This window comes from Vipera ursinii (genome assembly GCF_947247035.1).
Source record: "Vipera ursinii genome assembly, chromosome: 3".
Taxonomy (NCBI): Eukaryota; Metazoa; Chordata; class Lepidosauria; order Squamata; family Viperidae; genus Vipera; species Vipera ursinii.
In genome coordinates, this window is record NC_139516.1 from 160,503,379 (window position 1) to 160,527,425 (window position 24,047).

Here is a 24,047-nt window from a genome sequence, read left to right on the forward strand (position 1 = left end):
AAGGGGGCGGGGCGGGAAGCGGAAAAGAGCCTGGAAGGCTCCTGCGGGGAACGTGCGCGGAGGGTCGGGACGTCCCGAGGACACGTGGGCCGCCCCGGAGTCAGTGGCGGCAGCAGCAGCAGCAGCAGCCGGGAGAGAGAGGTTGGGCCCGGCGCGCCTGGCGGCTGTCCTGCACCACCTCTTCAAAAGGTAGCAACCGGTCCGGACAGAGCAGACGTGGAGTCCGGGCTTGCCGTTCGGGGAAGGTTGCCTTTGGCGGGCTGAGTTGCTTGTCGGAAAGCCCCTGTTGGGGAAAGCTGCGGGGAGGAGGGCTCGTCTGAATCCCGCCAGTGCTGCTGGCCGGGATTGATGCGGCGTTACGTCAGCCTTTCCCGTCGGAAGCGCATCAAGGATGCTGAGACTCCGGTCCCCATAACGCCCAGCTAGGAAGTGCGCGTGTTGTGAGACTCGCAGCCCGCCCGCACCTATACAAGAGTTTCAGCTCCGAAAAGGCCGCCTTAAAAAAAAACGCCCCTTAGCGGTAACTGCAGCACCGGGAGGTATTTCAGTGCCTGAAGTTGGAGACCAAGTTTTTGTTTTTGTTTTTTCTTAAGGACAGAGCTCCCTTACAAGTAGTCCTCGACTTGCAACAGTTCATTTAGTGACCGTTTGAAGTTACAACATGGCTGGAAAAAGGGACTTGTGACCATTTTTCACACTTATATGACTGTTGCAGCATCCCCAGGGTCAGGTGATCAAAATTCAGACTCTTGGCAACTGACTCATATTTATGACAGTTGCAGTGTCCTGGGCTCATGTGATCCTCTTTTGCGACCTCCTGACAAGAAAAGGCGATGGGGAAGTCAGGTTTACTTAACAACAGTGTTACTAAATTAACAACTGCAGTGATTCACTTAACAACAGTGGGGGGAAAAGGTCGTAAAATGGGGCAAAACTCACTTAACAAATGTCTCACTTAACAGGAATGTTGGGCTCAATTGTGGTTATAAGGCAAGGACTACCTGTATTTGGAGTGTGTGAAAGATAGGCCAACAAGCTTTCTCCAACATGGGTTTGTAAATGCCTTATTGAAAGGTTTGGCATAGCTTGGGTTGCTGTTTTTCTCTCTGTGTCATGTGAGAGCACTAAAGGGTTTTTATATATCTATTTGGAAGTATTCGTTGCACATCAGTTGTGGGAATTATCCCCTTCCTAGCAAATCAAGTAAGGTGAGGAATTCAACAAAACTTTTTTGTGCAGTTCTGATACAAAAATCATTACCTTATTGCATGTGTTTTATTTTTTAGAATGGCAGTTTTGTTTGTTTCAAAGTGGTTACACTAACCAATATCTGTTGGGAGTATTTAGAAAAGAAAAATGTTTCAGGGATATGCATGAAAGAGAAAAAGTAATTGAGATGAAACAAAATTTGTGGCAATTTGCCCATTCTGACCCCTTCATGGATTACTGCCTTGTGGCGAAGGGGCTTGCATAATTCAATGAAGCTATGAGCTATGCCGTGCAGGGTCACCCAAGACAGACAGGTCATAGCAGAGAGTTCTGACGAAACGTGATCCACTGGAGAAGGAAATGGCAACCCACTCCAGTATTTTTGCCATGAAAACCCCATGGACAATACCAAAAGGCAAAACGATATGACACTGGAAGATGAGCCCCTCAGGTCGGAAGGCGTCCAATATGCTACTGGGGAAGAGCAGAGGGCTAGTACTAGTAGCGCCAGAAAGAATGAAGCGACTGGGCCAAAGCCGAAAGGGCGCTCAGCTGTGGATTTATCTGGTGGTGAAAGGAAAGTCCGATGCTGTAAAGATTTTTTCTCCATAGGAACCTGGAATGTAAGATCCATGAATCAAGGAAAGCTGGATGTGGTCAAACAAGAGATGACAAGACTGAACATCGACATCTTAGGTATCAGCGAACTAAAAGGGACAGGAATGGGTGAATTTAATTCAGATGCCCATCAGGTATACTACTGCGGGCAAGAATCCCTCAGAAGAAATGGAGTAGCCTTCATTGTCAATAAAAGAGTAGGAAAAGCAATACTGGGATACAATCCCCAAAATGACAGAATGATCTCAGTTCTAATCCAAGGCAAACCATTCAATATCACAGTAGTCCAGGTCTATGCCCCAACCAGCGGTGCTGAAGAGGATGAAATTGACCGGTTCTATGAAGCCCTACAGCACCTTATAGAACTAACACCAAAAAATGATGTCCTTATCATCATGGGGGATTGGAATGTTAAAGTAGGAAACCAAAAGATAACCGGAATAACAAGCAAGTTTGGCCTTGGAGTACAAAATGAAGCAGGGCACAGGCTGATAGAATTTTGTCAAGAGAATACAATGGTCATAGCAAACAACCCAAGAGACGGCTCTACACATGGACATCACCAGACGGTCAACACAGAAATCAGATTGACTATATGCTCTGCAGCCAAAGATGCAGAAGCTCTATACAGTCAGTAAAAACAAGACCAGGAGCTGACTGTGGCTCAGACCATGAGCTTCTCCTTGCAAAGTTTAGGCTTAAACTGAAGAAAGTAGGGAAAAAGCACTAGGGCACTCAGGTATGAATTAAATCATATCCCTCATGAATATACAGTAGAGGTGACAAATAGGTTTAAGGAATTAGATCTGATAGACAGAGTCCCTGAAGAACTATGGACAGAGGTTCGCAACATTGTACAAGAGGTAGCAACTAAAGCCATCCCAAAGAAAAAAAAATGCAAGAAAGCAAAATGGCTGTCTGAGGAAGCTTTGCAAATAGCTGAGGAAAGGAGGGAAGCGAAAGGCAAGGGAGAAAAAGATACGCCCAATTGAATGCAGAATTCCAGAGAATAGCTAGAAGAGATAAGAATGCCTTCTTAAATGAACATTGCAAAGAAATAGAAGAAATCAATAGAATAGGGAGGACCAGAGATCTCTTCAAGAAAATTGGAGAGATGAAGGGAATGTTTCATGTAATGGACATGATAAAGGACCAAAATGGCAGGGACCTAACAGAGGCAGAAGAGATTAAGAAGAGGTGGCAAAATTACACAGAAGAACTATACAAGAATGAGCTTAATGTCCCTGATAACCACGATGAGGTGGTCACTGACCTTGAGCCAGACATCCTAGAATGTGAAGTGAAGTGGGCCTTAGAAAAACGGAGCAACAACAAAGCTAGTGGAGGTGACAGTATTCCGGCTGAGCTATTCAAAATCTTAAAAGACGATGCAGTAAAAGTGCTACACTCAATTTGCCAGCAAATTTGGAAAACTCAACAGTGGCCACAGGATTGGAAAAGATCAGTTTACATTCCAATTCCAAAGAAAGGCAGTGCCAAAGAATGTTCAAACTGTCGCACCATTGCACTCATTTTACATGCTAGTAAAGTTATGCTTAAAATCCTACAAGCTAGACTCCAGCAGTATGTGGATCGAGAATTACCAGAAGTACAGGCAGGATTTCAAAGAAGCAGAGGAACTAGAGATCAAATTGCCAACATACGCTGGATCATGGAGAAAGCTAGGGAGTTCCAGAAAAACATCTACTTCTGCTTCATTGACTATGCTAAAGCATTTGATTGTGTGGATCACAACAAACTGTGGCAAGTTCTTAAAGAGATGGGAGTAGCAGACCATCTTATTTGTCTCTTGAGAAACCTATATGCGGGTCAAGAAGCAACAGTGAGAACTGGACACGGAACCACTGATTGGTTCAAAAATGGGAAAGGAGTCCGGCAAGGCTGTATACTGTCACCCTGCCTATTTAACTTATATGCAGAACACATGAGAAAGGCAGGGCTAGATGAATCGAAAGTTGGAATTAAGATTGCCGGGAGAAATATCAACCACCTAAGATATGCAGATGATACCACTCTAATGGCAGAAAGTGAAGAAGAACTAAAGAGCCTCTTGTTGCGGGTGAAGAAAGAGAGTGCAAAAGTTGGGTTGAAACTTAACATTAAGAAAACCAAGATCATGGCATCTGGCCCTCTCAATTCCTGGCAAATAGATAGGGAAGAAATGGAGGTAGTGACAGATTTTATTTTCCTGGGCTCCAAGATCACTGCAGATGGGGACTGTAGCCAAGAAATTTAAAAAATGCTTGCTCCTGGGGAGGAAAGCAATGGCAAATCTAGACAGCACACTAAAAAGCAGAGACATCACCCTGTCAACAAAAGTACAAATAGTCAAGGCTATGGTCTTCCCAGTTGCAATGTATGGCAGTGAAAGTTGGACCATAAGAAAGGCTGAGCACCAAAGAATTGAGGCCTTTGAACTATGGTGCTGGAGAAGACTCCTGCGAGTCCCTTGGACTGCAAGGCGTTCAAACCGGTCAGTCCTAGAGGAGATCAACCCTGACTGCTCTTTAGAAGGCCAGATCCTGAAGTTGAAACTTAAATACTTTGGCCACCTAATGAGAAGGAAGGAGTCACTAGAGAAGAGCCTAATGCTGGGAAAGATTGAGGGCAATAGAAGAAGGGGACGACAGAGAATGAGGTGGCTGGATGGAGTCACTGAAGCATTAGGCGTGAGCTTAAATGGACTCCAGAAGATGGTAGAGGACAGGAAGGCCTGGAGGAACGTTGTCCATGGGGTCGCGATGGGTCGGACACGACTTCGCAGCTAACAACAACAGCCCATTCTGGGCATCAACCCAGACAAAACCTCAGAACACTTTTAAGCATGAAACAGTGAAGTTTAGAAGAAGCCTCTTGGGCTGCAGTAATTGTTAGAGGGCATCAAATAAACAGAACTGCTGCCTTCTAGTGGTTGTTAAATTTTTACAGGTAAGAATTCGCCCTAATCTTGAACTGAGATTGAGGGTTCCCAACTAGGGGTGTGAGACGATATTCCAGGGGGTACGCAAACTTGGGTTTTCAAAATTATAGTGTATATGCATAATTCGTTGCCGTTATTTCAAACTTTTGTATGGGGTGCAAGAATACATCAGAAGCATTCTAGGGGTGCAGGTTATAGAAAAGGTTCGGAGCCGCTGACTTAAAGCAACCATTTGCCATGAATATAAGAGGTAGTCTAACTGAAAGAAATGTGAAGAGAGAGAGAGATTGACAGGCTACATGTTCTTGATCCGTCACCCTAGACACAATCCTTTTAAGCAATTGCCTCTTTCCAGGGCAGGAGGACATCCTAGTATTACTTATTAAATCATCAGTTGAGATGTTACTTTAAAATTATTTAAAATAAGTCTTCTCTTCTAAGATATAATTAAGAGACAGTCTGGTGTAGTGGTTAAGGCATCAGACTAAAAATTGGGAGACTGAGTTCCAATCTTGCCTTAGGCATGAAGCCATCTGAATGGCCCTGGTCCAGTCACTCTCTCTCAGCCCTAGGAAGGAAGCAATAGTCAACCACTTCAGAAGTCTTGTCAAGAAAACTGCAGGTGGTTTGACAAACGTGGTTGTCAGAAGTCAAGGCATTCAATGGCATAAGAAAAAACTATAATGTTGCAGGTATTCACAGAAATGTGACCTGCTAACTGCTTCTCTATGGTATTTAAAGGTTTATCTGCAAAGTTTATCCCTCATTCCCTGACTGCCTGCCAAAACTAATTTCTATCTGATAGCATGAGCAAAGATTACTCTCTAAGACAGGGTTAACCAGAATACTAGAAATCTCCCTACTTGGCTACCATTATTTGCTTCCTACATATAAATCACATTGCATGGTCGATAGAACACAGAACAAAATACACACTCCAGGAAAAGTTTTACATCTGAAGTACCGTATTTTCCTGCGTATAAGATGACTGGGCGTATAAGACCCCCTATATTTCCTGTTAAATTATAGGGTTTGGGCTATGCTCACCGTATAAGACTACCCCTCTTCCAACGCACACCAAATAAAAATTAAAAAACATCAGATTTGATTTAATATGGTAATTTTAATTCAAATGCTTATGACATGCAGGTACTTAGTAGAAAAACTGTCACTTATAAACATAAGGCTGTTTGTCATCAAACATGTAAACATAAAACAGTGCAAATGGATTAAACTGAAGAAGAAGAAGAAGAAGAAGAAGAAGAAGAAGAAGAAGAAGAAGAAGAAGAAGAAGAAGAAGAAGAAGAAGAAGAAGAAGAAGAAGAAGAAGTTGGAAGGGACCTTGGAGGTCATCTAGTCCAACCCCCTGCTAAGGCAGGAAACCCTATACCATTTCAGACAAATGGCTGTCCAGTCTCTTCTTAAAAACTTCCAGTGTTGGAGCATTCACCACTTCTGGAGGCAGGTTGTTCCACTGGTTAATTGTTCTAACTGTCAGGAAGTTTCTCCTTAGTTCTAGGTTGCTTCTCTCCTTGACTAGTTTCCATCCATTGCTTCTTGTCCTGCTTTCAGGTGCTTTGGAGAATAGCTTGGCTCCCTCTTCTTTGTGGCAGCCCCTGAGATATTGGATCACTGCTATCGTGTCACCCCTCACCCTTCTCTTCATTAAACTACACGTACCCAATTCCAGCAACCCTTTTCCTATTTTCCTAATTCACTTTTTCACTTTTCCTAATTCACTCTAAAGCTTTCCCTGCGCAGAGCCTTAAGTAACCCCAGCTGCCTGCAATTAGTGCAGGTTCTCATCCCACCAGGCTCAAGGTTGAGTCAGCCTTCCATCCTTCCGAGGTAGGTAAAATGAGGACTCAGATTGTTGGGAGCAATAAGCTGACTTTGTAATAATGCTGCTTGTGGGGGGGGGGTGTGAAAGCCCTAATAAGCAGGCATATACACAGAATGAAGGCTATTGCTAAGCACATTGATTTGTGCTTTAAATTGTAAGCCGCCCTGAGTCTTCGGAGAAGGGTGGGATATAAATGGGATTAAAAAAAAAGACCAAATGGGAGATCCACTCCAGGTTTTCCAGCCAGCCCGCCCAGTTCCTGAGTCAAATGTGTCCTTAGAGCTAAGCTGCTGCTCTGGCTATGCATTCCCCACCTGCCTTTCAAATTGCTCTTGCATTCCCCACCTGCCTACAGCTGCTCTTCAACTTTAGAAGGAAAGAAGCCCAGACCCCAGCCTGTAAAAAATCACAGACTGCAGCTTCTACTCCAATTGGTCCCGCTTTCCCTGCGCAGACTAAATGGAAGATCCACTCCAGGTTTTCCAGCCAGCCCTGTCCCTAAAGTTTCAGCACCCAGCGTATAAGACGACCCCTGACTTTTGAGAAGATTTTCATGGGTTAAAAAGTCGTCTTATACGCTGGAATCTACGGTACTAAAAAAACAGAGCAGAGGGAGGCCTCCAAGACCCTGAACAGACCTCTGAAAGCACTGCCCATAGCCTCTGTTCTGGGCTTCCAAGGCCTGGAGGAGGCCTCCGAGGCCCAGAACGGCCCTTTAGAGCCCAACTGAAGCGTCCCCAGCATCCTTTTCGGGCGGCAGCAGCCCAGAAAAGGCCTCCAACGTCTGGAAATGATGCCAGGGAATGCTTCAGTGGGGCTCCAAAGGTCTCATCCAGGCATCTGAGGCCTTTTCTGCCACTGATCTTGTGTTACTTTAGGCCTCCATTCTCTGCGAACGCACCGAAGCAAGCAGCAAAACAGCCAAAAGCGAAAGGATCTCTTGATCTTCGCAAGGGGAGTATCCATAGCCTAGTGCCTAGGGAGATCTGGGGGAGGGGAGGGAATACCCAGGGTGAATGTTGCAGTGCCACTGTGGTCATTCGTAAGGGTAAACAAATGCCGTGATGCGGCAACATTCGTAATTTCAGGACTTTTTTGTAAACACTAGGGCAGGGCTTTTCAACTGGTGGTAAACGTAACTACCAGTGGTACATTGGCAGGTGGTACGCGGCCATGCCCAGCCTAGCCAAGTGTAGCGGGGGGAAGGTATGAGCCAAAGCGGCACAGCGCAGGACTTCTGCAGGGAGCTGCAGGGGTGAGGCGAAGTATCAGCACTTCTGGCACACTCGGAAGAGAAGGATGAGGAGGGGGCAGAGACAGGAAAGGATTTAAAAGGAGGCAGTTTGGGTGGGAGAGGGAGAGAAAAAAAAGACATAACCTTGGGGGGAGGAGGAAGAGTAAGCTGGAGCTGCACTGAAGAGAAAAGAAGGACCAAGAGAGGAGAGGATAAAAAACAGACTGGCCAGGAGCCGATCTAAAGCTTCTGTGGCAGCCATCTGTACCGGGTGCGCACATAGGTGGCAGCGAAAAACAGGCAAGAAACACAGCTGGGGAAGGGTCACTCTCCAGGAGGAATGAACAAACATAGCATCCCCTGAAGGAGAACAGCAAATGGCCCTCGCCCACTTCACCCACCCATGGACTCTGGGGAAGGGGATGCTGTGAGCGGAGTGAGTCCACGTTACCTGTGCTATGTCTCCCAGACAGCCCACCCCCAACCTGCCCGGTTTCAGCAAGCAGCGGCGCGCTCTTCTCCCTGCTTGGAGAGGCTGTGCCAGGCAAGGCAAGCTGGCGAGAAGCTGAACCTACCTGGGCACGTGCACAGGCGGCAGTGGTGTCCCGGGTAATTGTTTTGTCCTGCAGACTGACCGTGTTCTGAATCCTTCCCTTTACGCTTATTGTGTAACATCAAATGTTTGCTAACACTCGTAACTCTGGGGTTACCTGTATTGTCTCAATTTTGAAAATGTCTAAATTTTTTTTCTAGGTTTTCCTCTTACTGGAAGCTGAAGGTCCTTTTGGTTGAAGGAATATTTACATCTATTCGTTGTGAGGTTTTATGACATACCTGAAGACAATGACTTGATATGACTCTCTTCCAATGGTATAATACCTCTGTCATGTTCTGTCCTAGTGGCAAATTTTTGGTTCCAAGAGTGCTGTAAACTGGTGAGGAATTTTTTTTCTCCTTAATTCTATAGCTGTCTTTGTGCAACTATTTTTCAAATTAGATACCCATTTGATATATATTTATATCAATGACTTATTTGGACATAAAGGCAACGTAACACATTCTCTCAAGTGAGAAAGCGTTTGCTTTCTAGTAATCTTATCACAGTTAAATGTCACTTGCAGGAGCACCAGATTTTCAAATATTCAAGTTACGGTATTTTTGCTCCAAACTTAATCTTAGTTCTGGTTGCTGCTGCTGATTAACAAACTCTGTGTAGGTTCTGTAGTTTTATTAGCGGCCTTTTTAAAGAGAGAATTATGGGCATCTAATTGAAGACAGGAATTATTATTATTTTTTGTATTGGCAGCAAGATTAGCATGTAGTGGCAATGAGCCCTTAAATATCATTGCATATTTGTATTCAGTAAGGGACCGTGAGCATTAAGTTTAAAAGTGAGTGATTTGACCCTGCTGGAATTGAATATAGCTAATAATAATGGATTGAAATAGTGCAATATTTCTGAAGTTCAGATGCCTGTTTTGTACGCCACTACATTAATGATGATATGGCTGTGCTGTTAATTTATTATGGAAAAATCATTTGACTTTTATCTGGCGTAAGCATTGTAAATTGTCTTTGCAATATCTATAATCCTTATAATGAGTCCTATAGTGTACTGATAGCATTGTGGAGTTTCACAATACTGTGAGTACAGTAACTTTTATGGTTTAATTGATAGTCAATGAAAAGCATCACTGTAACATACTGAGTCTTTGGAGTTTTTATTTAACAGCAGGAAATTATCCAAGGGAGTGGTTGCATTATTTAAGTAGTAAGATTTTAATTAAAAAAATTAAATTAAAAAACTGATCAGAGTGTTTAGTATATTTCATTATGTATGGAGTTAACAACTCACAGAAAATGTTATGCAGTTGTTACCTAGGAAAGAGAAAACAAAACCACAATGGTACTGTAAATTGACCACTGTACAATATTTGCATGGGAAAAGTTTGTTATACCAGTCATTCACAATACTTGTTGTAGTGCTAAAATGATACATTAGAGGGCAGACTATAACTTCAGATTTCTATGTCTAATGCATTGTAAAAAATTACTAATACATGTGCAACATAAGCATTCATCAATAGAATGTAATTAACATTTTTGGTTTGGCTTCTTTGATCCCTTGTAAAGTTCAAGTAAAGATCCCTTGTAAAGTTCAAGGAACATATAGCTGAAAGAACTGTGAAAGATTTTGATATACAATAGTGTTTTAATAAATGTGCTGGGTTTAATTCTCAGTACAAAACGTGGATGGATTCTGATGCTATTGTACTACTGTATGTTTTCGTATTATGGACTATATGAAATATGAAGAATGTTTTATTATATTATTGGTACATAAATTATAACTGGTGAGCAACACAGAGCAGGAAAACCGAATTCTTGAAGAAAGGGACTGTTCAGTGTCTAAATCACTATATGAGGATTTTGTTTAAGTCAGGATTTGATTATACTAACTTACATTTTGATTAAGGTGGTGAGCCAATTTTTCTTGCTTTTACTATGTAATTATGATGCCAGGGATAATTCTTCGCTTAATTTAACAATTTAACTATTAATATTTCTTAGGAACTGTATACGATACTATCAGCACAATGCTGCCACGATCGATCAAAATGCAGAAACCTTTTCAGCTGGCGTTTAGGACCTGTTTGCTATCCTATCGTTCCTGTATCTTTCCATGCATCCAAGGGAAAACATCCTTACCTCCAATAAGGCAGAAAACAACATCCTTGATGCTGAGCTGCCAGAGTCAATACCTGCATACCTCTGCTCCTTTTTGGGATTCCAAGGAAAGGGGCTTTGTGGGCAAGACAACTTCCCAACCTGAAGACCCTCAAAATAAAGAACTGAAGAGAGAAAATTTTAACACATCAGCTGGTAATTTTGCCAGGGAATCTCCTATAGAGCCTAATTCTCTAGAACTTGACCCTTTGCAAGATAAATCAATTAGTCTTGTGCAGAGATTCAAGAAAACTTTTAAACAGTATGGCAAAGTTCTGATTCCTGTGCATCTTTTGACCTCCAGCATATGGTTTGGAACTTTTTACTATGCAGCTTTAAAGTAAGTGCAGAGGTATTAGCTGAAACACCGATGATAATTTCTCTCGTTATAATTCCTGTTGTGTACTTTTTTTAAAAAAAAAATAGCTGTACATAAGTTTGGGGAGGATGGACCTAGAAAAAGGAAAAGATGGGAAAGAAGTCAGTGGTACCCTGTGTTTCATTTCAAAATAACAGTGTGTATCTTAATTGGCCAAGTATTCAGCGAAGGATCGAGTGAACAGTTTAGCACAGGATAGTTTTTAAAGGCTGAGAATGTAACAAACACTGTTTTGCTTTTTGAAAGCCTTAGCTATCCCCAAGAATCGTAGAATTAAAGAGCCTGGAGCTTATCATATTTGAAATTAGAAAAATCTTAGAACGTTATAACGACTCTGATCATACTTGAACAATTGGTATGAAAATACTTGATTTTGTATGAGAAAAGGAAAGCATTTAGATCTACAAGAGAAGCAATGAAACACTTAAAGGACTTGTAACTTTTCTGAGTAGGAAGCCCAAATGCACATAAAGTGCCTATACATATTCTAAAATAAAATTGATTTTAATATTAACTAAAGTAAGTTTATACTAATAGCCCCTTAAACTCAGTGGGAATTTTAATACAATTCTGTAAAATTGCACTGTGATTTTCTTACCTAAGTCTATCAAATTTGATGTTCGTTCTTTTGGAGGTTTCCTTCCCTCACTCTTGTTCTGTGCCATTTTATTGATTAGTGGAAAGTGGAGTTTGTGGGTAGTGAAGAAAATCTGTGTTAGAGGCCGTCCTTCATTTATTTCCATGTGTTCACATGCCAGCAACTTCTGTTAGGTTTTAGAAAGCTCCAAATTTAATTTCTGGCCTATCAGTTAAGAAAAAACAGCAATTTTTAAATCATGGTTATCTCTATTACACTTCAAAATAAAATTACAAAGTCCACATTAGGTATTCATTTGCTTTGTGCAATAAAACATAACATTTTTAAAACTGATGTTTGTATTACAGGTAGTTTTCAAATTAGAACCATTTGTTTAGTGATAGCTCAAAGCAAAAGCTCTGAAAAAAGTGACTTATGACACCCATTGCAGCATCCCTGTGGTCACATGATCAGAATTCAGATGCTTGGCAACTGGCATGTATTTATGACGGTTGCAGTATCTCAGGGTCATGTAATCACCTCTTACAATGTTCTGACAAACAGTCAATGGGAAAGCCAGCTTCACTTAATAACTGTATTGCTAATTTAACAACTGCAGTGATTCACTGAACAACTATGGCAAGAAAGGTTGTAAAACTCACTTAACTGTCTTGCTTAGCAACTGAAATTTTGGGCTCAATTGTAATCATGAATTGAGAACTACCTGTAAAAATAAGACAATGTCATCTTATGAAAAAATAGTAGTGTGAAGGAGTCTATTTAATAGGAAGTTATACTTGTGTTTATAGCAGTTCTAATGTTTTATTTTCTGTTTTAATCCTAGCTTTATTTCAAAAGGTGAGCAGTTTCTTATATTGTGTAACATGTAAAAATGCTAATGAGGAAGCTAGAATAAGTAGTACAGGTGTAATTAGTACTTAAGACAATATCTGCTAAAGCTGTGAACTTAATGTATAATATAGGATCTCTGCTCAGTAATTTTGCTGCATGTTGGCATGCATGCTCTAAAACTTGCTAGTGAATATTTAAAATATCTCTGGCTTAAGTTACAGACTTGGAACCCCTGCCATATACACAAAAGTGTGACAAAGTTCAGTGGGATCAATCCCAAGTACATATGAATAGACTAGCACCTTAAAGGAGTTTTAAAGGGTCTGTGCTGTATGGATTCAATAGTTCTACAAGAAGGATCCTAAATATATATGAATTCCTTTGTAGATTTAAAATATGATATCTTGTTGAAAACTAAAACAGTGGTCCCAAACATTAATATTCTAGCTTCCCAATTTAGATCCTTAAATTTGTTTAAATCTGTATCAAGCTACATGGTCAAGAAGTAAATATAATTAATGTCTGTAATACCAGCTATTTATTTTTTTCTTAATACCTGAAGATAAATATGTATCTGGAAACAAAATTTTAAACAGCTTGGATGTTTATTACCCTGAGAAGGGATAAATTTAGAATGACATTTAGACCCATTGCTTTTAGAAAGGGCATTTAATGTCATCTGGTTAGAATAACTAAAATAGTTATAATACCTTCTGATTTCAAAGACACTTGTGCTTCTGGTCACTAATTATCATTGTTCTACCTCTTCTATGAGAAGCCAAAAATTGTAACCTACTTAGAACTAACAAATCTTCACTTCGACTTTGCCAGTAATTGACTCAGTAGATGTTTGTTTACTGTTATCTAGGGGTTATGACTATCCTTTTCCAAAGAGAACAACAGTTTAAGTTTCTGTCCTAACAAATCATGTTTCAAGACCTTGAAAACTTTCTGCCAATCAAAAGTGATAGAATTCATAAAGATGAGCTGAAAAGAAAAGCATGGTTACATTATAAAAAGGTAAAGGTTTCCCCTGTCCAGTTGTGTCCAAGTCTAGGGGAGGGTGATGTTTCCTAGCTAAGGAAGCCAGCATGTCCGAAGACACTTCTTGGTCATGTGGCTGGCATGTCTATATGCCAAGGCACATGGAATGCTGTTACCTTCCCACCAAAGTGATACCTATTTTATCTACTTGCATTCGCATGCTTTCAGACTGCTACGTTGGCAGGAACTGGGATAAGAACAGGAACTCACCCCATCACACAGTACTTGGGTTTCGAACTGCCCACCTTCCAGTCGACCAGTGTCTTTTAACCATAATTGAATTTGTTCTCAGAGAAACATGTAGGGTTGTGACACTTGTTTTTTTTTTCATATTGTGAGTTATATCCAGTAAAGTTTCCAACAATATTAACTCTCCAAGGCACAGGTTAAGGTATTGTTTGAATTTAGCTAAAGTTCATTGGTTCAAATGGATCTGGCTTAACATTTAATACTTAGTTTTAATGTAATGGAGACTACATGTTCAGAATAATGTTTAATTCATGTTTTCAGAAGACCTGACTATATTTTTTTCTTAAGATATATTAATTGTGTAACCTGTTTAGACAAGAAGTTGGTAGATGCCAGATAAAATTTTGATTTTTTTTTAAAACTTGGTATTATATACTTCAGTATTAGCTTTTATGGTTGAGGCAGACATTCCAAAATTCTTTTAATAAGTCATATAGTTTGCCCCGAGAACTAATACTTTTATTCATGTTGGCCTTGAGTTACCACAGTAAAGACAATGGTTGAAATAACTCCAAGAATCAGTTATGTCTGAATAGCCTAGACAGGTGATTCCTAACATTTTAATGCATAGCACTACATACTTGATCCCTTCCATTTGATGCTCTTAGGCCTCAAAATTTAGGTAAAAATAATCAGAGCCATACAAAATCATTACATCTTCCAAGCTGCTGGTTTTCCCACCTGAAATATCAAATTGACAATCTGGTGATATTTTTGCAATTTAGCTATCTTTATTATTCTATACACATACACAGATATACATACAAATTTAATTTGGAAGCTGTATAGTAGATCATGTAAAGTACCCTCCCAGATCCCTAGGGCATGGAACACATGTTATAAATCATAGTTTTAGAATATTGGAATTAAATTTCAAAACTGGAAATCTTCTGTCATGGATATACTTCATTTTTTCCTTCTTATAACCTATTGACCATTCGTTCATTACTCTGTATCAGTTGAGGAAAAAAGAAATGATTTGTTATCAGATATAAAAAACCCTTCTTTATTATAATTCTGCAAAAAAACTTTACACAAATAGGAATGGTGTAATTCATTTTAATATGTCTTCATTTTACAGGGGAGTAAATGTCGTCCCATTTCTTGAATTCATAGGGTTGCCTGAAAGCATTGTAAACATCCTAAAGCATTCTCAAAGTGGAAATGCATTAACTGCCTATGCATTGTATAAGGTAAGTAGATGCATAGGTTTCTTAACCCTACCCACAGGAATATTTGAATGTACAGTTACAATAGAAGAGAATATCCATAGCTCAGAGTTGAACTGTGGAGTCCCTGGTGCTCTCTGAGCTTGGTTGTTTGCTCACCATTGTTTCACTGTCTGACAAGGTAACATTGTCAGTTCTAGTGGATATGGGATTTGTATGCATCCATGAACACAGCTAGCAGAAGACACAGTGAAAATTTTTAATCTCACAATACATGGACAGATTCAACCATAGTTTCAACTGGAAAACTGTGAGCATCCTAGAGAAAACTAAATCCAAAAACACTAGCAAATTCCTGGAAGTTTGGCATTAGATAAATCAGCTATCAATAGACACATAGAGATAAACCACATTTACACATTTAGACACCATTCAAAAGAAATAGTTTAAAGCTAAGAAGGTAACAAAAAGACCAGAACACAGCCACTCCAGCAGGCAACACCCTGGGATTAGTACCAGACAACCAAGCAGAAAACAATACCGTAATCAAGGAATTGCCAAGGAGAAAACCACCCCATTAATATTAGCATGGCAAACAGAGAACAAATTCTACACCCACTAGTTGGATAATAAAAGCTGAAATAGCATCAAGAATTACATTAGGTAATTAGGCTTCCTTAATTTAGGGCATTCTGATGTGTGGCATACTGTTAGAATTTGTGGACAGCGGTGGGTTAAGGAAAACTGAATCAATCAACCTCAGACTATTCCCTACAGAATTACCAGTGAGCCTCTGGGATTCAACATTCAAAGTATGCAATTGTGTGTGTGTGTATAATTACTGAGGAATAGATTCTGTCACGAGGACTCTGAATAAATACAATAATGCTATAATTAATAAGATAAATTCTATATGGTGATAGACAGATGTTAAAAATTCATTTACATAATTTGACATGGGGGAAAATATTTAGTGGAATGCAAACATAGTTAAAAAGTAAGAAAGTAAAAAACAGTGGAGGAATGAAAAAGGAAGGTGAATAATGAAGAGCAACATCTATTTAGAAACTAAGAAGACCCTGGGTTGTATTCAGTAACATCATTCTGCTCATCAAATTGCATGTGATCTTCTAGAGGAGACATGTCAAACACAAGGCCCGGGGGCCGGATCCGGCCCGCAAAGTAGTTTCTTGTGGCCCGCGAAGCCATCCTGGAAACAGTGAGGGAACGGCCCCCACTGCCTTGGCCCTGGCCCAGAGACCCTCCTTCTGCCAGAGACCCTCAGATCTGTCCCTCTCCTGCCCAGGCCCCCATAGGCACCCTTGATGCGAACGTTGTAGAGCTGGCCATGCCCACCCAGTAGGCCATACGTACTCTAGCCACACCCACCCAGTAGGCCACGCCCACCCTGGCCATACCCACCCGGCCGCTTGAGGGCAACTGCAATGCTGATGCGGCCCTCAATGACATTGAGTTTGACACCCCTGTTCTAGAGGAGACTTGGGGTGCAATTGGCAATACAGGGAGAGGAAAATCATATTGCCCAAGTGCCCTTCTACAGCAGACTCGCCGAGGGCCTCTTTTTGTATCACTATCTGTAAAACATTTCTTGTGGGAAAATGTTTCATTTAAATTTTCTGTATTCCACAACTTTTACAATATACCATCTTGTTCAGTAAAATGTGACTTTTTGCAAAATCTAGTTTGTTAAATTTTTCTCTTTTTTAAACATTCAAAGGACTTAACAAGTGATATAATATTTGATTAGTTGCTCCAGGAACCTCATTTGCAGGTCCCTCTATTAGCCTTTGGCACGACAATGCTTGCTTTCCCATCAGTGTCTCCATTACTATCCTGGCCCTCTTATTAGTGCCACATAGTGGAATAATAATGGAATGTTAATAGTGTTGCTCAGCAATGCATCCTGACCTTTCTTTATAAATAAAAAAGGGCAAAATTCGTTGCAAAGCAATACTGTTTAATTTGCTTATGTGCCTGTGAGCTTAGGATTCTGTGGCTTAAACTATCATTATCAGTGCTACTTGACAACATTAAAAGTGCTGGCTCTGCAGAATTATTAATAATTTAAACATTATCTCTTAAAAATATTACAAAAATGCCCAGACTTAACTGATATTGTTAATCTTTGTATACTCTAAAATTTAGGTTTACATATCTTTTCTGGCAATAGTTTAAAATGATCACTTAATGCATGGATTTACTGGTTTTCAGCCTTAAAGAACAACTTTGGAAAGTAATGTTTTTCCTACAAAAAGCACAGACAAAGAATTACTTTCTTGTCTCAATAGCATCTAGAATTTTAAATACACACACACACACACTGAATGCTTTTTTGTTTTTCTCAGATCTCTTTTTCTCTGCTTAATGCCACGTACTTTGAGCTGAATCTCTTCCATCCTTGCTGAAGTATTTGCTAAATACTTCAGTTGCCAATAAGATACTATTAAATAAAGTAGGAGGGTATTTTTTAACAAAACTTATTTCTAACTTTAATTTGTAAAGTAAAATATTTAAATCAGGGGTCTTCAAACTTGGCCCTTTTATGAGTTGTGGACTTCAACTCCCAGAATTCCTCAGCCAGGCATGCCTGCTGAGGAATTCTGGGAGTTGAAGTCCACAACTCATAAAAGGGCCAAGTTTGAAGACCCCTGATTTAAATGAATACAAAATACCAAACCATAAACCAGGGAATTTATTTATGTCTTTCCATTTAATAGCTCACGATATGTCATTGCATAAATCTAAAAACTGAAAGTAACTATTTGGGTAGAAGGAAAAACGGAGGTGCACACTAGGTACAAAATTGGAAAGGACAATGAAAACTGCATAAAAATCCTTATTTAATTCATACAGAGATATTTTTCCCTTTTTTATTTTATTTATTTATTTATTTATTTTATTATATTTATATACCGCCCTTCTCCCAAAGGACTCAGGGCGGTGAACAGGGCACATATAAAAATACAAAGTACAAAAATTAAAAAAGAATTAAATAGAGTCCGAGCTAAAACAATAGATAGTAATATAAAAATCCACAATAAAAACCCCAACACATCCCCCATCAGGCCAGGCCGGCTTGTTCAAATAAATAGGTCTTCAGATCGCATTGGAAGGAGCGAAGGTCAGGTGCCATCCGGAGCTCAACCGGCAGCTGATTCCATAAAGCCGGGGCGCCCACAGAGAAGGCCCTCCCCTTGGGGGCCACCAGCCGACATTCTCTGACCGGTGGCACCCTGAGGAGGCCCTCTCTGTGGGAACGCACAGGGCGGAGGGAAGTTGACGCCGGCAGCAGGTGATCCCCGATTAAATATTTAAATATTTTGAAAGTTTTTAACTGGTCTCTAGGAATTATTCTTTTAGACAAAACTTTCATTGTATCTCCGTAGAAAATGTAGTTGTCTTTCAGTAGCTACATTTTATTTTTAACTTTATTCAAATGAAACTGCACAACTCATCTATCAAAGCTTTAAGAGCAATAAAATAATTCAGACAAACCATTCAGACTAAATTCAGCTTTCTCTTCCAACTTCAACAGTGTGATCTGTTCTGTAAAGCACTTTGCAGATGATGCATTCTGCATTTCAGAGTAGATTTTGGAGGCACAGATGTTGCTGATGGGACCAGCTTGTTCTTTTGGTGACTGACTTATTAAAATGCATAGATCTACCAATATCTCTTTAGGAAATGCTCTGGATAGTTTGGAGAATTTCCTTGCTAGGGCTATATCAGTACTTTAACTGCACTTAACATAGTGTCTGAAAGAGATGTATCCTTCACTGTGAATGCTATTGGGCAAAAGAATTTAAAGTCCCTTATAAGTCCTTAATGTTTCTATATGTTGTTGTTTTTTTAATTGGGAAGATTGCAACTCCAGCCAGATACACAGTGACATTAGGAGGAACATCTATCACTGTAAAGTATCTTCGCAAGCAAGGACATATATCCACACCACCTCCAGTGAAGGAATATATTCAAGACCGAATGGAAGAAACAAAAGAACGAATCTCGGGAAAAATGGAAGAAACAAGAGACATGATTAGTGGCAAAATGGAAGAAACAAAAGAAAAATTTACTGAGAAAATGGAGGAGACAAAAGAGAGGATAACTGAAAAGATACAAGAAACCAAAGATAAAGTTTCATTTATAAAGAAGAAAGAATAGGGAAATTGGTGTGAAAGGTGATATTTTTAATCCTTTAGAATATCTGAAATGTATGTTCTTGCTACTGTTCCTGTCTATTTTGTTATAGGCTGACTAGACATTTGAAAACTAAAAAGATAACGCTTAAGACTTACACTGGCCTTAATAAAAAAAATATATATCCAACGTTTTCCAATGTAGGATGTAGTAAATGCAACAGTTTTCTCCACAACTTAGTTCCTGGAGAATATTCTGTGGTCATCCCATCGGTGACTTGAATGAATCTCTGCACATTTGAATGGAGCTGATATTCTTAACCTGGCATCACTCACCTTGTTGCAAAACAAGTATTAAAATGGCTCAGTCATGAAAACAATCTTGAATATTGAAAATGGTGTCAATATTTGTATATTGATTAATAATGAGAAAGCTATGTTACGTTCCATATTCCTTTGATAAAAATGTGACTTAAAATGATGCGCGAGGCTCAGTGAAATGGTACTAAATGTAATTTCATATTTATAATTGCAAAATGGATTTTGATTCTTCTTTAAGCTAAAATAAGTATTACATTTCATATCACTGATAAAGCTTTAAAAAGAAAGGAGATCTATCTTTATTCATGGAATGAATGTTTACATCTTTTTAGCTTAGTGAAAAAGAAAAAGAAACACTGCTACCATTTTTTGTAGAAAATCCCCCAATGTTGTTATTAGAGGCTAAAACGACATTATTGTACTATTAAATGCTATAGATTCATCTCAGGTAGGGTTTTGGATTTTTTTTTTGGGGGGGGGAAATGGCTGAGATCAAGAAACTTTGATTTCCATTTATTGTTTTGGTGATCACAGCCCTGAACATTGATATTGCAGGTACTTTTCCTGTAATGAGAAAAGCTCATGGGCAGGTATAACAGAATAAGGCAAGGCTCTCAAAACCTGGCAACTTTAAGACTCATGGACTTCAACTCTCAGAATCCTACTGGCTGGGGCATTCTTGGAGTTGAAATCCACAAGTCTTAAAATTGCCAAGTTTGAAGACCCCTGATATGAGGGATGAAAGCATTAGGATGATAAGAACCTTCAAAATGACTGTCACATCTGTGTTAAAATCCATGGTATATATCACTACCTCTTTGTGACTTGAAGGAATACTTTCAAAGTGCTTTACATTAATGTAAGTCAAGCACTTTGTTTGGTTTACAAATCAACTACTTGGGAACTATATATATATTTTTTTTAAAAAAAAATCTGATTTGTTTCTTTCAGTTCCGTTAAAACATCTGATACTAGCTAGTCTAAGAAGCTCTTTGTCCAAAAAGCAATAAAAAAGTGGTTACTGAGGTGATAGAGATCCAGGAGACAACTAGGAGCCAGTTACCAAAATCAACCTTGCCTACCTATAAAGCAGGAGTGGTTTAGAAAATGTATTTTCTTAATTGGTAAAGTTTGATAATATCATAAAAGCACTATACTACTAAATCATACTTATGTAAAAGCAAAATAATGGTTCTGAGAATTGGGTATGAGATTATATACTCTTATGATAGCATTGCTGAACACTATCTTAAGCTTACAGTGAAAAGCTGTGTCCCATGAAGTCAATTCTGTGTGAAACCATGAAACAAAGCCTTGCTGTATTTACGTAATAGTTCTTCTAATGAGAGGAATCCTACAGTCGTTTTCGAGCACAGTTTTACTCCTATAAAATACTTGTTTCAGATTTTTAATATGCAGGTAAGTTTAAAACATGTACAGTATGCTTTCTGGTGAACCTAATGAATATTGTATTCACCAAATATTCCTACTGCAAGTTGCTATCCTAGCCTTGCAAGAAGATACTCACAAAAGCTTGGCAGAATTATCTTTTTTGATCTATCAAAGAGTTGCTTGATAAAAGTAGAACATTATCTTTGCCTCTAGAAGCAGTGGCATGTAAAATAGATTGCTATTCATTTATTAAAGGTAGCTTTCCATCTTTGTGATTGGCAAGCTTCAGCTATTTCTCCTTTAGTAGATTCAGAGCAACCTTTGTAAACCTGCAGAAAGAGGAATGCTAATTTGAAGTTTAGAATGAAATGATTTGGCAACTAGCAAACACCATCGAAAGAAAAGAACACAAAAGAGATAGAAAATATATACTTTGCCTACAAGATCATTTTAGAGAAGCTGGTTTGGACTTAAACATATTCCATTTTTATAGATACAGCATGTTGGAAACTTTTTCATCCGTAATTCCATGAATATTAAATTCTAAAATTAACAGATATGATCAAATTACACAACAAGAAATGGTATGGGAGCTGTCCCCTAGGAAAAAGTGAATATTTCTTGTATTTTCTGTACTTTTAAGTAATTTTTAACGAACAGATTCTTATTTAATGCCAGTGTATTCAGAATGAAAATATATCTCTTTCAATTTGATTCTGGTAAAAGCATCAGGAATTTCAAATAATAGTTCCAGACCGATATAAATGGAAGCAGTATTGGCCCGGTTGCTATGGAACGGGCTAAGCAGGATTTAATAATATTCATCAAAGCACTGCTCAGTTCTTTCATAAATTTGTTTTGATTATATTCACTGCAGAGGAATTGTTCTTAAAATAATAGTGCAGATAACATTAATTGAATTAAAGTACTCCGGCTATACCGCATTGTCTGTTCTTTTTGTATAATTGGCTTAGGGTACCTATTAGTTCTAACACCATTTTACCATTCTCCAAACCAACTGCTACAAACCACATACACCACACTTCAGTAGAAAAATGCATATATATGCATAGGTTTTAGACTCCTAAAAAGAAAACAAAATATTTACTATTTCAACCTTTTAAGCTATCAGATCACCATCTTTACTTGTACATAAAAATGCTTCATAGTAATGTAGGAATTTTATTCAAAACATTCCGGGCTTCATGTGAGCTGTGAAATTATGCATTTTAGTCAATTTAGGTTTTAATTTGGAACTTTTATCTGCACATAGAATTGTCTTCCAGATTTCAACTTGTAATTAGTGGACCAGTGTGTGTGTGTTTGTGTGTACACACACCCACAGACACATACTCCTGGCAGTGAGTAGTGTGTGTGTGTGTGTGTGTGTGTGTGTGTGTGTATCTGAGGACCCAGATTATTGGGGGCAATATGCTTACTCTGTAAAAAGCTTAGAGTGGGCTATAGAGCGCCTTGAAGCTTTAGTCTAAGTCAGGGGTCGGCAACCTCGGCTCTTTTATGACTCGTGGACTTCAACTCCCAGAATTCCTGAGCCAGCTATGCTGGCTCAGGAATTCTGGGAGTTGAACTCCACGAGTCATAAAAGAGCCGAGGTTGCCGACCCCTGGTCTAAGTGCTATGGCCAAGTGTTAGCAGTTTGTACATATTCTGCATGTTAAGTCCACAGAACTAATATATAATGCCAACATTAAATGTTGCACAAACCTCATCATTTACCAAAACATAGTAAAAGATGAGTGTATTTAAATGCAATTCCTGTGTTTTAAGAATGGACTGAATTATCCCTGCATAGTGCAGTCCGCTGCTGTTTTGGTACAGTATTTCCAGTATTTAAATCCAATCAATATTTAAAAAGAGGGTGGAGGTATACAAAACTGTGTTTCATATAATTTAAATATACCAAAAATCAAATTGGTTTAAATATACATATGGATATGGAGATAAATTATTTTTATATATTTTTATACCATTTGAAAAGCAATGCCTACATAGAACTGGAGGTTCATCACTAGCTTGACTAAATGGTTAAATGTTTTGTAATGAATTCTCAAAAATAATTTACTACATTTATATGCTGTCCAATTCCCAATTATTTTGGGCAGTTACAAATAAAAAAAACAAGGAAAAATCTGACAGACAAAAATGAAGAGTAAAAATAGCAAGGATGACAAAAAAGAAACAAAACTTGCATAATCCAAATGGGACTTCACAAGACTTGGCCAAGGAACCAAATCTTCAAGGCCCTTCATAACACCAGCAGAAAGGAAGTTCTCCAAATCTTGGGGTGGGGAAACTTCATTCCAGAGGGCTGTGTTGCCGCAGAGAAAATGCATTTCTGGGGTCCTGTTTAATTAAAGGAACCCAATCCTGCCAAATTTGTTATTATGGGAGACAGGCAGTCCTTCAGATAATCAGTCCTTATGTCATGTGAAGCTTTATGGTAACAAACAGCATCTTGAAATACACACAAAAGCAAATTGGCAACCACTGCAGCTTGTGTAACAGACATGGTATGTCCATCATGGCTGATTGCTGCTGCATTCTGCATCTGTTGAAGCTTTTAAGTGGTCTTTAAGGCTGGTGGAGCACATTGCATAATCAAGCCATGATATGATCAGGGCATGAGTGACTGAATAAAGGAAAGAACACAACTAGCACATCTGGTGAAGCTGGAGAAAGTCCTTCCTGGCCACAACTGCTTTCTGCTAATTAAGCAGGAACTATGAGTCCAAGAATGAGGAAGTGCAATGCCATCCAATATCTGAATCTCTCCAGATATGGGTGGCCTGAATACCCACAACCAACTAAGTCTTGTAGGACTGAGTTGGAGATGGTTCCTTCCCATCAAACTTGTATAGTCTGTAGGCACTGGGCAGAATCTCAACAGCCTTACTTGGCCAATCGGGTTGAAATATAATTGGATATCATCAGAATATTTATGTTACTAATCTCTAAACTGGCAATGACTGCACCCAGCAATTTCATACCGAAGCTGATAAAGAAGGGAGAGAGAATAGAATCCTGAGGCCTGTAAAACTATTTCTCCCCTGTCCAACCAATACCAATTGGAATAAGCCCTGGAGAAAGGAAGAGAATCACCACAAAACAATGCCCCAATCCCCAACCCACAGGTCCATCTCAGGATACCATGACATCAAAAATTGAGAGATAAAAGAGCACAAGGATAAATGCACCATGTCCGTCCCAACTCTGCCACAATCCTTGGTGGAGCAGTGGGCTAATGCCTCCTTAAGTAACACCAGCTGCCTGCAATTAATGCAGGTTCGCATCCCACCAGGCTCAAGGTTGACAGG

At 39.3% G+C, this 24,047-nt stretch overlaps 1 protein-coding gene across 2 annotated transcripts; it reads left to right on the top strand.

Moving 5' to 3' along the window:
• The first annotated feature begins 22 nt into the window (after positions 1–22).
• On the top strand, positions 23–21,641 carry FAM210A (family with sequence similarity 210 member A). 2 transcript variants are annotated; one of them, XM_083360743.1, is made up of 5 exons: positions 23–189; positions 8,599–8,780; positions 10,417–10,912; positions 14,755–14,866; positions 18,725–21,641. In XM_083360743.1, exons 3-5 carry the CDS (start codon positions 10,443–10,445, stop codon positions 19,022–19,024), a joined length of 882 nt encoding a protein of 293 aa, XP_083216869.1. In that variant the 5' UTR covers positions 23–189; positions 8,599–8,780; positions 10,417–10,442; the 3' UTR covers positions 19,025–21,641. The 2 variants fall into 2 exon arrangements, with proteins under 2 accessions (XP_083216869.1, XP_083216870.1); XM_083360744.1 differs by lacking the exon at positions 23–189 and adding an exon at positions 4,542–4,776.
• The last annotated feature ends 2,406 nt before the right edge of the window (positions 21,642–24,047 follow it).